General features: G+C 38.8%; 1 protein-coding gene across 1 annotated transcript in view; it reads right to left on the minus strand.

Annotated features, from left to right (window-relative positions):
- The window catches only part of FU (kinase family with ARM repeat domain-containing protein), a 281,825-nt gene that overhangs the window by 158,690 nt on the left and 105,028 nt on the right, over positions 1-18,107 (minus strand). The window contains exon 6 of the mRNA XM_089429606.1: positions 14,212-14,304. Within this exon, the coding sequence (XP_089285732.1) occupies positions 14,212-14,304 (93 nt within the window). The remainder of the gene's footprint in view (positions 1-14,211; positions 14,305-18,107) is intronic.

An 18,107-nucleotide genomic window follows, 5' to 3' on the forward strand; every position in this document is an offset into this window, starting at 1 on the left:
GTGAACTCACCACTGTTGCCCCAAATGTCACTAACACTGAAGTACCTCTTGTACAAGTCGAAACAAAACCCTGAGGTCCTACTCCCTGTACCTGACCTTCCTACCGAGGAGAAGTCTGTCACTCTCTCTCATCATACTCCCGTGATCTTTGATAGGCCCTCTCCTCCTCGAACTTCACATCAGTCCTAATCACTACTCTTCGTTTAGAAGGAATGAAGATCTGATAGGCCTTCGAAGTCGCGCTGTAACCTATAAAGATACCCTTCACTACCATGGGTTCTAGCTTCGTCCTTTGCTCCTTAGCGATATAAGAATATGTGAGACATCCAAAGATACGAAGATGCGCCACATGAGGCTTCTCTCCAGTGAAAGCCTCCTCCAAAGTCATATTCCCCAATACTTTGTGAGCACTCTTGTTCTGAAGATAAACAACAGTATTACAGGCCTCAGCCCACAAAAACAAAGGCAACTCCTAATCATGAATCATCGCTCTAGCAGCCCCAACAATAGCTTTGTTCTTCATTTTAGACACCCCATTATGCTAGGGCTTGTAGGGAACCGTGAACTCTCTCTTAATGCCCTCTTGTGCACAAAAGTCAGAAAACCCACCATCAGTGTACTCACCACCATTGTCTGACCTCAAGACCTGAATCTTCCTACCTGTCTGCTTTTCCACAAGAGCTTTGAACTCTTTAAAGCGACTGAAGACCTCACCCTTGGTCTTCAGGAAATATATCCAAGTCCTCCTAGAGTAGTCATCAATGAATATAACATAATACTCATAACCACCCAAAGACACATGAGACATACGGCCACTAACATAAGTATGAATCAAGTCTAGTATACCTGCAGATCTATTGTTGCTTGCTGGGAATGGTAACTTGGTGTACTTGCCCAAAGCACAACCTTTGCAAACCTCATAATGCTCGACACTGAAATCAGGAACTCCAGTAGTGATCTCCCTCAGCACTCTCAAAGCTCCATGATGCATATGCGCCATCCTCCGGTGCCATAACTCGCACAAGCCTCTACTATTGGTGGTACTACTGTGAGTGCTACCAGATGTGCTACTCACCAAAGCTCATGCCGACTGATAACTGAACCTGTATAGTTTCCCAAAGCGGACTCCAATCACTTACCGAAGTGATGGAAGCTCCCCTGGGATGCATCAATACCTGGCCTCCTGAGAAGGTGACGCCAAACCCCTTCTCCTCCATAGAAGACACTGAAATCAACTTCTTCTTCATCCCCGGAACACACAAAACATCCATGACTTTCAAAGGATGCAAAGACTTCCTCTCAAAGGTCAGAGTCCCCACACCAACAGCTCTCACAGTGCGGTCATCTCCTAGTACAATCTCAATATCAAGTGCCCTCTCTGCAAGCTCTGAAAAGAACTCCCATGCACCTGTCATATGGCGGGAAGCCCCGCTGTCTATGTACCACACATCAAATGATGTACTCCTACTAGATGTAGAAGTAATAAATGCAAAGTCCTGGTCAAACTGTGAAGCAAACTACTCCACCTCTGTTGAAGCTGCAGTACCCTTCTTCCCCTTGTTCTTCCTCTCAGGACACGTAGCAGCATAGTGTCCCATCTTCTGACATGCCCAACATTTGACTTTGGACATATCTGTATCTTTCTTCTTCTTCTTCTCCTTTCTCTTAGCCCCATCTGATAAGGCCCCTTTCTTGGCCTCCCCCTTGTTCTCCCCCCTGGCTATCAAGGCTACATCCTCCTCATCTGCTATCTTCACCCCACCATTGCCAATCTTCTGTATCTCATGTTGCACACAATCATCCCAGAACATGTACCAATTGGGAAGATTCTGCCTAGAGGTAACAGCATCTCCAAAGACCTCCCAAGACTTAGGAAGTCGCGTTATAGCTATCCTGACTAACTCTTTGGGTGCATTTGTCTCACCAATAGCAGCCAAATTATCACAAACCTGTTTGACCCTGCCAAGATATTGAACTAAACTTTCAGCCTTTGTCATCCTGATGTTCTTCAATTGTTCTTTGAGTACCATCTTCCTGCTCTCATTGGTACTTTGATAGAGAGTGATTAAAGTTGTCCACATCTGATATGCATATGTGTTTCCTCTCACTTGAGGACCATATGATCGTTCAGAATGTCCATCAAAATCCCTTTTGCCTTTGCATTATTTTTTCTGAATGCGGCAAGTTCATCTGCAGCAGGAGGTACAACCACTTGCCGCACTATGTCCCAAATTGTTGCCTCCTCAAACACTTTCTTAATTTTGTCCTTCCAAACAGCATAGTTGCATATCCCATCCAGTCTGTCTTCTATCCTTAAGAACATGGCTATGACTGTTGTCCAAAATTTACAAAACCAAGAAAATGGAGAAATGAACTTTCCAACACACCTTGTTGTCCCAAAAGTTCAGTCTGTATGAAATTTCACCTTGCTGTCCCAAAATATCAATTCGTTGTCCAAACTGAGTTTGTCGTCCAAAAACTCAGTTTGTTGTCCAAACCATTGTTTGTTGTCCCAAACTATTGTCTGATATTCAAACTGCAATTTTCAGCTTGTAGCTCTGATACCATGTTGAAATTTGATGACCAAAAAAAAGTTTCCCACAATCCCAACCAGGTTTTAATTTCACCTTATCACTCCCATTCTGATCAGATTAATATTACTGCTGTATCGTCTATTCAGCCATCTCAGTCTCCTCTCTATGTACCATCTCCGCCCATTATTGCTACCACTAGACCCTCATTGCCCTCTCTTGTCTCATCATCCCCCCCCCCCGATCATCCTCTTCTGATTCTCCTCCCCACTCATACTTCCTTCGATCCCGATCTCATATCACAGACTCGTCGGTCCACCAGTCCGGTCTTGGTATCATTAGGTCAGGGGTCGGACCCTTGCCTACCAGGGGTATGAAAACTGATCTCTCAAAAGCTATTATGAAAGCTAGGGCGGAGGTTGTATCTGGGCGGCAATCTACCATCGATGGGGTCCTTAGAGCAGGACGAACCCCGCGTAGGGTTCCTCCATGAAGTGCTTATCTTATAATGGCAGAGGGTTGGCTAGTGCCCCTAAGAAACTAGCCTTGAAGCGTCTCATTGAGACTGAATCTATTGATATTATTATGCTACAAGAGACTCTTTGCTCTGCTGAACAGATCTCCAAAACCTTTCAAGCTCTGACTCCGGGTTGGTCATTTATAGCCCTAGACGCTGCCGGTAGATCTGGAGGACTGGCAATCGGAACTAACCCCCGCTCTATTAGGGTCGATGCCACTTGGGGAGGGACTGGTTACTTGGGTCTGGATTTCTTTTCGGCTAACCTAGGCATGGAACTCAGGATGGTGAATGTATATGGCCCGTGTAATCACAGAGAGAAATTCTGGCAGAGACTCTTACACCTCTCTCTATTGGAAGGGGATAAGACTATCATCGGTGGTGATCTCAATTTCTCACTAGGATTCAGAGAATCATGGGGATCGACAGCACAAATTGACTCTATTACAGATTATATGACCAACCTGTTAGAGCAGACAAGCTATGTAGATATCCCCATGCAAGAACTCCTTCCGACTTGGAGAAATAGAAGGGTGGGGGATACTGCATTGGCCCGTAGACTGGACAGATTCATCATGAAAGATTCGCTCCTTCATCAGTTGCACCATTACAAGCAATGGGTAGGATCGGGAGGCATATCGGATCATTTGCCTATATATTTAGAAATTCAAGGGCCTTGCAGAAAACCAAAGGCCCCCTTCAAGTTTAATCACATCTGGCTGAGAGACCCGACCTACATTAAGATGATCTCTGATTACTGGCTTGCCCACCCCATTAATGGAGAAGAATCTTTGGCTAGGGGGTTTTGCAAAAATCTCTCAGAAATCAAACACCTCTCCATTAACTGGGCTAAGGAAAAGCATACCCGGGATACATCTCATCTCACACATATTGAATCAGAATTCAGCACTCTTACTGATGAGCGAGGGCTGGGATTCTTAACAGCACAGGATAAGGGACGTCTGATTGAATTGGAAAACCGGAAGGCTTATATTCTAAAGGAGCAAGAGGAATCCCTGAGACTAAGGAGCAAAGCAATCTGGTTACAAGCAGGGGATGATAACTCGAAATTTTTCCACAGTTATGCCAAAGGAAGAAAGGTGTCAAATACTATTTGGAAATTACCTACGCCAGAAGGAGATATGGCTGACTCCTTCAATAAGCTGGCTCATCTTGGGATAACTCATTTCAGAGGTCTCTATAAGAGTCCCTGAGAATCAAACCTCCCTGACATCATCAATATAGCTAGACACTTTCCGAGATTTGTTGAGGAGGATGATGCAGAGGAGCTTAATGCTCCAGTCACTTCTGGGGAACTTGAAGGCATATTAAAATGGTTCAAAAAAGACAAGAGCCCAGGTCCGGATGGCTGGACCATAGAATTCTACCTGGCATTCTATGATATTCTGGGACAAGATTTGCTGAAGGTTGTGGAGGAAAGCAGGGTCTCGGGGTCTTTATATCATGCCATTAACTCGACCTTCATTGTGCTCATTCCAAAATCTGACTCCCCATCTTCCTTTGATGATTATAGACCTATCTCCTTATGCAACTGCCTGTACAAAATCATATCCAAGACCATAGCTAACCGACTCAGACCGATTCTATCCAGACATATTGCCCCTCAACAATTTGCGTTCCTGGACTCTAGACAGATTCATGAAGCTATTGGTTCAGCACAAGAAGCAATACATTCAATCTGGACAAAGCATCTCAAAAGTATCATTCTCAAGATTGATCTATCTAAAGCTTTCGATCGTGTCAGTTGGCTATACATCAAGATGATGCTCATCCACCTTGGATTCCCCCATAGCTACATCACTTGGATTATGGCTTGCATTACATCCCCATCCTTCAGCATTCTCATCAATGGCTCAGCCTCACCATTCTTTCATTCGAAACGAGGACTGAGACAAGGCTGTCCACTGTCACCTCTGCTCTTTCTCATTGTTATGGAAGGATTAAGCAGGCTAATTGCATCGGCAAAAAGGAACGGAGACATTCGTGGGCTGCGGATCTCAGATGATTGCTTCCTCACTCATCTACTATTCGTGGATGATGTGCTCATTCTATTGGATGGCAGTATTCGGGATTCTAGAAACTTTTTCAATATTCTTCGCCTCTTTACCTCTGCTACAGGTATGATTGCAAATCACTCTAAATCCTCTATCACATTTGCTCGCACTACTGTACAAGAAACACAAGTAGCACAGCAGGCTTTCCCCTACTGCATACATCCATTGGACAGAGGTCTCAAATACTTAGGGTACTCGCTGAAACCCACATGCCAAAGAATTGTTGATTGGGTTTGGCAGGTTACTAAGCTGGAAAAGAAACTTACTGTTTGGAGTCTCAGATACTTGTCCAGGGCTGGTAGATTGATACTTATAAAATCTGTCTTGGAAGCCACACCAGTCTTTTGGATGGCACTGGCATGGATACTAAGGAGCATTCTTGGGCGCTTAAAACAGATCTGTAACAGATATCTCTGGAATGGAAATCAGGACAAAAGAATCTTTGCCTGGATAAGTTGGCAGAAGATAGCACTACTGAAGAAATGGGGTGGTTGGGGACTCAAAGATCTTCCCTCTTTTGCACAAGCTATCGCGGCAAAAATGGGTTGGTCTTTAATGACAAGTCAGAACCTCTGGGCACATATTTCATATCACAAATTCATATGGCCTCAGAGTTTACTTGACTGGATCAGATTACCTACATGGCAGACAAGAGGTTGCTCATCGGTGTGGAAGGCACTGATTCATTCTCTCCCACACATACGAGACAACCTGGTTTGGAGAATCAATGATGGTTCACTCGGTAGGATTGGACAAGACCCTTGGATTGGAAGTGGGGGAAGGCATATACTAAGCAGAGATCTCATCAGACATCTTCATTCTCGGGAGATCAGGGTTTTTGCAGATATCGCAGACCAACAAAATACCAATATTTTCTCACAGGCATGGAAGTCAGTTGCGCAGCTTGATCTTCCCCCTCAGTGGCAACAGGAGTGGCTAGAATATACATCTGCATTAGCTGAATCTCATATTAGAATAAAACAGGGGACTGATGAATTAGTATGGTGTTTGGCAGACAATGGCATATACTCCCCGAAGACTGGATACTGCTCTCTTATTCAGCATAAAAAGCCTGAAATTAGTATTAAATGGTGGGGAGATATATGGAAGCTTGCTGCCCCACCGCGCATCAGACTATTTTTCTGGTGTGCTCTCAAGGATATTGTACCTACGAGAGAGCATTTAACCCACAGAGCGCTATATGGTCCATCATGGTGTATACTGTGTAAAGCAGATTCGGAATCCACTGTACATCTCTTCCTGCAATGCACAGCTATAAGACTTCTCTGGCTAAACTTATCTACGTTTATCGATTTTGCTGGATCTTGGAATGGCAGAGACTTACAAAGCGCATGGGAAGACTGGAGTAGCAGATACTCTCGATCCAAGCTTCAGAACCTACCCTTGGTGGTCTCTTGGCATATCTGGAAGGCGCGCAACAGATATATCTTTGACAATCAGACTGTATGTTGGTCTAGAACAGAAGCCAGCATCATCTCCTCTTATCTAGAACTGCCTGAACCCACTCCCTCTAGGGTGCGGAGCATAAATCCTCCCCCTATCATTGACAGAACCGTCCCTTGGGCCTTCTTCGACGGAGCCTCAAACCAAAACGGTTGTGCGGGGGGCTTCATACTACACATCAGTGAAAACCATAAATATAAAGTCAAATTGGGGCTCGGAGTGGGTTCTAACAACTTTGCTGAACTTATGACTTTGCGTCACCTTCTGCATTTCTCTTTGGGACATCAGTGTCTTCATCTAAACATATTTGGGGATTCTTTGAATATTGTGAACTGGTTCAATCATTCTTCAATATGTCATATACACACACTTAGCAACATATTGTATGAAGCACACAATTTCAAGGCAGCATTTACCCATATCTCTTGTACTCACATTTACAGGGAACATAACAGCAGCGCTGATCAATTATCCAAGGAGGACACGATACTACCCAGAGGCGAATGGATAATACTGGAACAGCAAGGATCTGAGGAATTCAGATATTACCACAGGCCTTACATAGATCAGCGATACCAAAGGAACAACAGTCCTTGATCCGCATAATGATTTGAAAATCTGATGTCTTAAAGCTATTATTGTTTATATGATATATAGAATGAATACTACGGACCCTGCGCGGTCATATCAGCTAGATGTTTAACTGACTGTATATAATGCTTTTGGTACAAAACCAGATCACCCTGCGTGGTGTATCTGAATTAAAGGCTCTGATAGTGCATATGCTTTTTGCATCTACTATATGTAATTTTCTCTCTTAATGAAAATTACGGATTTTTCCAGTGGAAAAAAAAAAAAGAATAAATGTGCATTTAATTCTCACTTTCTATTTTTTAACTCACCCATTAAGTAAAGCACCCACATCGTACTTTATGTCTAAAGTCACTTTTCACTTTATAGTTTAACATTGACTTTACCACTTATAAAGTCACTTTCACTTTATAAAGTCACACATAGGAAAAGAATTATTTTGGACACTTTTCCCTAGGTAGAGACTAACCCATGGGAAACCACTTGTCCAAGGTACATTAAAAATCAACAAACAAAGTTTGAAGACCCTTAAGGGCATGTTACACCATGTATATATTTGTATAAGATTCAAAGAATATCCCTTCAAGCAAAGACAAGTCACATGTGCGAGAAAAAGAGGCATCTCTACAGTCATAACAACAACAGCATATCAGTCCCATATCTCTCATTATTTGGGCTAATAACTTAGGCCTATAAGTCCTCCCACTAGAACAAAGAAGAGGCTCTCCCAAGCAAAGTTGGGAGTCAAATATTCAAGGAAACCACCCACACCTTTGAGAAACTAGGGTTGTTGTACTGTCACATCAAACCTACAACTACACATTAAGAAGCAACTCGGGTAGTGAAGAAAAGGAAGGTGTCTCCATAGGTGAAGGATTTCACTAAATATAAAAGACAAGTATCTCTTCTAGAGCTCACATAAACAAGGTCTATCTCTAGTCGAAGAAGGAAGAAGGAGGACGAAGAGTCGGGGAACGAAGTACCGGAAGAAGGAGGACGAAGTGCCGAGAAACAAAGCACAAAAAGGAGGAAGGATTTGACTTGTGCTTGGAGGATATTCTTGTCAAGGGTCTAGGGTTTGGCATTGATCAATAGAAGCTTCAATAAGAGAAATTTACGAAAGGGTTTTCCTCTCTAATGGAGAGAGGCTTTGCCCTGGCAGAGAGCCAATATTATGTGTTCTTGTTTCTTGTGTTTTGTTAGCAATTTGATGAAGTAAACTCACATGCATTAATAATAAGAGAAGAAGATTAAGCTAACAAGATAAATTGTAAAAGTGCTTCACAAATTGTTATCAAGTCTAGAAGAATCCTACTATACATCAATGTCCTAGAATCTTCAACATACAAAATAGGACGAAGGTGCATAATTGTTGAGACTTTGACTCTGAATTTGTATTTTTGTACTCTCTTTCCCTCTTTGTTGAACATTTGATATTTATAATAAGAGGAATTGATGAAGGGTTTTCCCCATCTTGGGGTTTTTCCTTGCCTTGAGCCAAATACTCGTATTTTGTTGCCTTTTGCATTTTACTGTTTATGTTCTATCTACAATTACTGTCAATGTGATTAATGGTTTATGTCATTGCTATTGGAAATTAAGTGGAAATTGGGCGAATAAAAGGACATTGGAATAATTGTTGCAAGCATAGAACATACCATTAATATCTAATATTAACATTTAACGATTTTTCAGGATATCAGGATTGCGGGGACTGTCACGTTTCCATTGGATTTTGTCAAGTACGAGGGTAAGAACTAGTATTTAATAAAGAGCACCAATCCCTCTATGTACTCGGATGTTAGTGGCAATGGCTGTTGAACTCCTTTATCATGACTCCTAAAAATATACCCATCACTCAAACAAAATCTTGACTTGACATCCTACGCTTTTTCTATCTTATTTTAATGCTTAGAGGATTATGTTGATGACAAAGATCTCAATATATGCAATGATTGTATACATGGATGCTACTCATTCTTCAAATAAGGATGAGGAGGATGATTAGGATGATGATTCTAATGATGACATTGACAATTAGCACTTGTAGGTTGTAGTTGTAGTATTGTAGACAGTAGTATCATACTATCAATTATTTTCGACTGTAAAGGCCTTTTAGAGCCTGCTTCTCGATGATTTTTGGTTCAACAATGTTTTTCACTAAGTGTTATTTTGATTATATGCACTATTACTTGCTATATAAATGAGAACTATTGCATATTTGTGTATAAATGGTTTGAATTCAAATAGATGCACATGAATATATGTGTGTGTGTGAGTGTGTTTTCTTTAAAATATGAATATTTTGTGTTTTTGGTAAACTGGTTTTCTTTCTGGTTTTTACCGGTTTCGGTCTAGTTTCGACCAGTTCTTGGTCCATAAGGTTTTTCGATTCCATCAACAATTCGGTTTTAATGACATTACAACAACCTTCGTCTTATTTACAGGCAGAGGGAGGAGCGATTGAAGGGAAAGACAAAGATGTGGGCTGTGTTTCCTGATGCTATGGGTTTAGACAGTAGTGTTGAGTTGGCATTGGCCAACTTAGATCTTAATGAGCCAGTGCTAAACCTCGTCAATTTTGATTATGGTGACACCCTTGAGGGGTCATTCTCCACATAAGCAGATGCATAGATTACATTGGATACAGACGAGGAGGATGCAAAGGAGCGCAGTCGTGACCGTGACAGTGATGTTGATTTTGATGATGATTATTGATGAGTTACCTACTACCTTGTAGTTGTTTTGTATTTTCTATTTTTATTTGTCAATTGCATTCCTAGTTAGGAGTCCTCGGGACTCGGTACCTATGTAGCACATTTTGATTTTGATGACTTGATGAGAAAACTACAATTTATTTAATTTCTTGTCTTTCTCGTATTGGATCATTGATGAATCAGACATGATTGTATTTGTATGCATAATGCTACAAATTTACAATGTAAAATCTAGATGTATGTCTGAATTTGAATCATCATGAGAAATTATGTAAAATGAAATATCTATTTAGTATATGTGTGTGTGTGTGTGTGTGTGTGTGTGCGCGTGTGTGTGTTGGGGGGGGGGAATTCGACCTCGAGAATAAATCAACAAGGGCCTATAAATTGAAAAAGTCGTTAAAGTCAGGAGGTTTTTGAAAATATCGACAAAATTTAAAAAATACAAAAATATCCATTTAAAATAAATTATCATCTTAAGTATCCAAAACATCAGATAAATGCTAAGATTGATGACCTATTTGACTAAAATTCACATGCTAATCTCGTAGCATCGGATCTGGTCAAGAAACTTGCATTCGAGGTTTGAGAACATCCTAGCCCATATCCATTGGGATGGGTAAATAAGGTTACGGAAATTAAGATAACAAAACAAGGCAGAATAAAATTTGCTATTAATGTTGATTTTATTGATGAAATAGAATTTGACGTAGTTCCACTTGATGTATGTGGAATTGTGTTCGAGTGTCCTTGCATGTATATGTGAGAGGTAATCTTCATGGAGAGAACCAGCCAATATTGCTTCATCAAGGATGGAAAACCATACATCATTAATACGCAAAAAGAAGTCCAAGATTTCAATAATAAGTGCCAAACAAGCAAAGAAATTGATCAATTCTAGCAAGAAATATGTTTCATTGTTTTCAAGAGAAAAATTAGTTTGGTGACGGCCAATAACGGTAAAGGCATTCTGGCAAGGGTGTACTAAAGAACAAAAACATCAACTAGAAGGGTTGCTTCAATGATACAAGGGAGTGTTCCAAGAGCCTAAAGAGATACGACCCCATGTGGAAGTACAGTACAAAATCCAACTATTCTCAGTCTCTCTATTGCTAAATATTTGGTTGTGCAAATAGTTTATTCCAGAAGCAAGCAAAGTGAAGAAGAAATTGTAGCAACTGCTAGAGAAACATGTGACTCAACCAAGCACCTCACGTTATGTGTCACCCATCATAATTGTCCCAATAAAAGATGGGACATGTTGAATGTGGATCGAGTATAGAGTATTAACAATATTGCACTCAAGAACAAGTGTGATCTAGGTTATATAAATTGTCATCTATCTCAATGCTTTCAAACGTTTTTTTGGGGATAAACGTTCTATCTTAAGTGTTGGACCGCGTGACAATGTTCCACTCTCAGAGACCTTTCCAACAGTGCACAAATCACATCAATTGAAATTCATATACAAAAGTTATGCTTTCTAGCAGAGTCAACCTATTGTGTTTGACCACCATGGCACGAGTGGATGCAATGTCAACCCCCATTACTCATGTGAAAGGTGCTAACCACATGATAACTATGAAGAAGACTCTAAAAGGGTCAAAGTTGTAACTCTAGTTAAGAGTTGGAGTCAACCCTGACCTAGAGTTGGAAATCAGTTTATGCTATAACCAAGCCACTAGGATCAAAAGTGGTTGCATTCTATTCGATTATATCTTGTTCCACATTGCAGCAAAACAACTGGGAGTGGGAGTGAAAGAGCAAAACAGAAGAGATTTAGTGTTATGTAGCAACCTATCAAGCCACAGGTCTAAGGTAACTCCATAAAGAGTGTCTTCCCCTTTGTGCTTGCATTATTTCCATTCCAGATAGAAGAGAGTAGAGCAACCTCACCTTCCAAGTGGGTTTTCTGCCAATAGGGTTCACTACAACATATCTTGAGTTCATTGTGGTTGGTGTGTGATTGTATTTTATTGTTCTCTATTTTCCGCATTTTATCTATTGCATGCATAAGCATCAAAAACAGTAATTAATAAATCTGAAATCTAAGAAAAATAACCCCATAGTATAGATTTCATTCTATTTTTATAAGACTTGTTTTGACAAACTCTCCAATAGAATATCCACAATACTTTATGGATCACAAATTAAATCACACTTTCACATTGTGGCAATGGATGATTATCTCATATACCAATTCATTGTTTTTGGCCCAATTCACTAACTGCCCCGAATTTGCAATCAAATCATCCCTGCAGCGATTTCAAATTTTTAAGCAAAGCTACAAGCAATAGGCATTAATGCAGTTGAGGAAATTTCAAAGAATTCCTTGGAAGAAGACACCTGGCAACATGACAAAGCATCCAAACCAACAAATTCCTATAAATTGTGGTGCGTAGCCCTGGAGATATTTTTTGCTATAAAATATTAATACCTAGTGACCATCAAAAGTGCAATTTGAAATTCAAAATAACAAATCATTAAGTGGTTTTTGTATCAAGTAATTGGGATATGCCATAACAGTGGCCATTCTTCTATAAAAGGTGAGAAGAGTTTGGATCAGGGAATTTTTTTAGGGGCAAAATCTCGCCAGTCAACTATTTTTTGGACAATTTCTGCCAAAATATTTGCCCATTTGGTTAAAAATTCACCTATTTTTCACATATATATGATTAAATTGGTGATATTCGCCAACAAAATTGCTGTTTTTAATAGTAAACTACATGTTTTGTATTGAATATTCACCTACATTTTGACTTTTCAAACCAAAATAGTCGTCGACAATACTATGCATAGGCATTATATTTGAATCCTTAAAAATACCCTGGTTTGGATTCAAACATGTCTCTCAACAGAAAAAAGCTACAACCAAAACGAAAAAGGCACAAAGCATCAACATAGTGTCATGGATCAAGAATTTAAATAAGAAAGAGGCAGCTGGAAAAGAGAGGTTCACTCTAAGAGATTCACCCCTTCTTAAGTGTGACCAAGACAGAAAATACCCTCTCAACAATATAAGCAAGCTGATCAACATCTTTAAAAGCAACACTTCGAAGAGAAAAAAATAGTAGTAACTTCATACCACTAGTTTGTTGAAATTTTGGGACAGTCAATCTTTCTCATTTTTGTATTGTTCCTTAACTCAATGTTAGGAGGATTAATCACGTTGCCTCTACATTCTGTCTTTTCTAATTCTTTCCCATCTATAAGCTCTACTACAGGTTATAGATATTTGGAATGAAGCAATAAAGCGCCCAAAACCGATATTACAACCCATATCCGGTGCCCTCACATATTTGAAAGAACTGTTTAATTTATTGTGTAACTATGACTAGCAAATTGGCTTGTTGTACTACAACTCAAGCAAGTTATTCTTTTATTCCTTCAAATTTTATCTTATTTTCTGTGTTGAATGAACCAATGGACCTATGCTTGACCTTGCCCACTTTCTTTCCAACGTTCAATGGACTAGCTAAATCAGATAAAATTACATTGCTTTTTCTTGTAATGATTTCCATTTGCCAACACTTTTTCTTGTGAGTATAGATGCATGAATAAGGTGCCCTTCTACATTGGGTTAATGAGCTCTACTTTCAACAGTCCCTAGGAGTTTTTCCTTTGCATCCCCTCTAATTCGAACACGAATCATCATAGTTGTATGAATGCTTTTATGCACAATTTGTCTCTAAAAAAGGCCAATGAAATTTAGAAATGTCACGATTAGGATGCCTTGATCCTAGAGCCTTCAACATACTCAGTTGTTGTGATTGACAAAACCAACCAAGATTTCTCATAATTCATGGACAATCTAAATACTTTACCTTCAAGTGTTGTTCCAAGAACCAAGCACTATCATTGCATCACCTATGTGCACAATTCTCTTTTCGCTGTTAGAAGTTAGTTTAATTTCTTAAAAGCAATCATTTTTCATAGTTTGCAAGTCGGGATCCAGTACAGAACATTCTTTTATACTTGTTATCCACATAGAAATATTTTGTATTTACACCACACTGTAGATATTTGTATTTTTAAGAACTATTATAGTCTATCGTAGATGTCTATAAAACTATATTGTTAACAAAATGTTATTTTTATTCAGAAAAATTATGGAAGTGATGTAATACACACTTCATGCAATATTTCTATTTAATACTCATTTTTAAATAAATATCTAAATCAAACAACTTAATAAGGAGCAGGCCCGTGTACAATTAAATGAATGAGGTTCATAAAACACATTGTCTACTGAAACATAAGAAACAGTCCATACTTATGCCAAATATTTTTTCCATGTGGCTTGCTTTCATTCATACCTTGACAACACCTCCAGCACCAATAAGAATATTTTGAGGCTTCATATCACGATGTATAATACGATGAGAATGGAGATAATGAAGTGCCCGCACCTGCATATTCACAATCAAATACAGAGTTCATTAGCTAAACAGCAGATATATTGTTAGTGTCACCATTACACTTAAAAGCACGCACAACCAATATTACATAAAATTTCTCAATATTGAGGTTTCCAGTTCTAGCCAAATGGAAGCTTCAATTCAATTGAGTCGCTTTATGTTAGCAACTGCTATTGACACAAGAAATTGAGCCACCCTTCATCTGTATATTAAGAGGAAGGGAGCTATCCTAGAGTGTTTTCCTCACAAAAATAAATATAGATCGCAAATCAGCAACTATGTAATCTTTTAAATGTAATTTGGCCTATCCTGGGCAGCTAAGAGGAATTTTATCCTACCCACAGAGGATCAATTACCATAAGTGACATCTTGAGCTCTTAATGAGTACATTCTTGAGTCTAATTCACCCTAGCAGTCATCCTTGAGATGAGGGTAAGTGCCCAATGTAATTCCATATGATTTGTATCTTACAAAATAAAAGTGTAATCTTTTAAAAGACTCATTTTAAAAATTTTAAACATTTATTTTCTTTCTGTAGAAGAAGTGCATCTACTAAACGTCATTTCACAAAATGGCTAAAGTTCAAACCTAAAAGAAGTCATAAATAGAAGAATTTAATCCATTAAATTGATGATGTGACAAACCTGCTTCACATACAAAGAATTATTCAACAAAATATCGAAATTTATAAACGAGACATAATTGATAAAAGAAAGAATGAGATAATGTATACAAAAGTCCTCTTGACAATATAGTCATATGCATTCACTAGTCACAAAGGTGAACGGTTGTATCCCCTTTCATTATTATTGTTATTATTATTTAAGTATTTTATAATCATTAGAATTCCTCTTACTAACTTGCTTTATCCTCAAAGCATTTAAGCAACAAGCTATATTTTTGTTCTCACCTGTAATGCCTTCTCATGACTCCATTCCTCAACTTGAGATGGTTGACAACACAAGACAATATTAGTTACTAAGCATCCAACGGAGCTGTCATGCTATGAAAGGGTTAAACCACCCTAATTCAATTTTCTGTAGAACAATGTGATGACAACTTCTATGATTTGAAGGATGATAAGATTCTCCAACTGAGCTTCCTTCCAAATCAGTAGGATCATCACTTTGCTTTCTATATCAATCCGCACTTGATTAGTTCATCAAAAAATCCATTGAGCATTAAAATTGGGATGATGATAAGGAAGATATTTTGTGTCTTGTTTTGGATCCGTCATCTTTTGTATCCCTCTAGTGATTTGTTGACTGACAATTTTTAGAAAGCATCTATCTGATTTTCTTGATCGAATGGATTGATATTGATTCCTTTCTTCAAGGTCATTATTTTTATGTCTAACAACTTCTATCTTTCAACTAGGTCAATCATTCTTTCTCAGTCTCCAATTCCCTACTTGTGAGTAGTAACTTTTCTTGAGACTTCTTGTTCTTCAATTTCTTGATTTGCACAACTAAGTTTCAACTAAAACTTCTAAGGTGAGAAATTATTTCATCATTGTTAGATCGAACATTTTCAACTGCATCTTTTGAAATGACTTTTAATTGCCTTGGAGCATCACCTTTGATACATATATCAAGTCTTCTACATAGAGAGATTCTAAACATGACTTCGTTTTAAAGTACTTCAATGTCAACTTCTTCTTCTTCTTCTTCTTCTTCTTATAGGACAAAGTCATAATCGTAATCATATCTAAGACGAAAGTTTCCAGTGTTTCCATCGAAGTTGTACCTACCATTATGTCCACATCGACTTTAGACATTAATGTAATGTTGAGCTCAAGTATAAAAATAAAGTAGTCAATTCCAATGGTAGATTATTTATTTTATATTGTTTTCATTGAAAATGTTTACCTTTTCAACTACACTTTACTTGGGGATTACAATTGATCAGCAATATTAACATTAATGCAATTGTACTTGTCAATTGAACGTATAGCGATGCTAAAATCAAATCTTTGAATAGTCCACTTAGGTTTTAATAGAGCAATAGCAATTTTTTCGTTGTTATACTTCATTTTATTTTCATCAAAACTTTTTTCAAAAGATACCATCATTACAAAAGACTTAATATTCTTCGATATTGGTTGGGCACACGAAGTGCATGCATCCTGCCAAAATGGCGATATCTTCTTTCCTTTTGCTCCCCATTTAATTATACACTTTAGCACTATTGTGCTCTTTTTCTAGGACTTGAGAACCCACGCAACAATATTTTCTTTTTTGATATAGGAATGACACCTTGAATACTCTATTCACTTAGTAATATTAATATTAGATATCATTTTGGGATTCAACTGCGTTAAGTAAGTCATTCACCTATGACCATTTCCATAATAGGTAGTCGTAACTGACTAATTTCTCATGATTTGAATAGTTCACGTAGCACTCATTGCATCGGGTGATGCTCATAGGGGTGAAGAAGTGGGATTGAAACTAGTGAAATGAATCACATAGTGTCAATCATCACCTCCAGGGCTTTCACCCAATAAGCAGGACTTCCCGAGAGGTCACCCATCCTAGATCGTCTCTGGCTCAAGCGCGCTTAAGGATTGAAACTAGTGAAATGAATCACATAGTGTCAATCATCACATAGTGGGCTTGATTGTGGGGGAACTCCACAGTTAAGTGCGCTTGAGCCAGAGGCGATCTGGGATGGGTGACCTCTCAGGAAGTCCTGGTTACCGGGTGCAAGCCCTTAAAGTGATGATTGACACTATGTGATTCATTTCACTAGTTTCAATCCCACTTTGTCACCCCTGTGAGCATCACCCGATGCAATGAGTGCTAAGCGAACTATTCAAATCATGAGAAATTAGTCAGTTGCGACTACCTCCCATGGAAATGGTCATACGTGAATGACTTACTTGACGCAATTGAATCCCAAAATGATATCTAATATAATGCACTAGACTTAAATATATTCAATGCTTCAAAACCCAACCTCCAAATTTCTTGAGGCCCGAGAATCAACTCAAACTCGACTGTGACTCAAACAAGTTTGAAATTAAAGACTCAGTTTATGTTAATTTTAGGTATGTTCTATGCTGAGGGCAAATTTACTTCAATTTTCCATATTAGCTCAATATCAATTCCAAATTAGCAATCACATTTAGCATGATAGTAAAATGCAGATACAACCTAAACATAAATCGCAGAAAACAAGCCAAGACAAGAGGACACAAGATGTGGCGCCAGCCAAGGACAAACCCCAATGTGGGGAAACCCTTGATCAATTCTTCTTATGTTCTTCAATAGTTCAACAGAGAGAGAGATAGTACATATACATTAGAATTCAACATTTTGACTTTGCAAAATAAGAGCAGAGATCTTCACTATGAAGATAACACATGAGGCAGTTGATCTAAACTCAGGTGATTCCATCACCATTCTGTACCCATCCCTGAGCTACATCCATCACTGTGTTGCACCATGTTGCACCCATCATCACCAATGTTTTAAAACTCCGACTCGGCCGAGGGTCGATTCCGACTCCGACTCGGTATCGACTCGGCCGGCTTGATTTAAATGACTCGGTCGTTGTAAAAAATACATTAAATATTTATTTTTTATAAAAACACATAATTTTAAAGATTTTCATTCATGTTTCCAAACACACAACATTAGAATATAGATAAAAGACAACATATGATCAAAGTAGGCTCATGAATATATCCAGTATATCAAAATGGCACCCAGTGCACTGTCCAATACATACACGATGATGATATAGAGATCAAAACAAAAACACATAACCAAGGAGGTTATAAATGGCCTCTA

The sequence above is a fragment of the Pinus tabuliformis genome, chromosome 6, assembly GCF_031772625.1.
Source record: "Pinus tabuliformis cultivar Carrire ecotype Pingquan chromosome 6, CPIR1, whole genome shotgun sequence".
NCBI lineage: Eukaryota > Viridiplantae > Streptophyta > Pinopsida > Pinales > Pinaceae > Pinus > Pinus tabuliformis.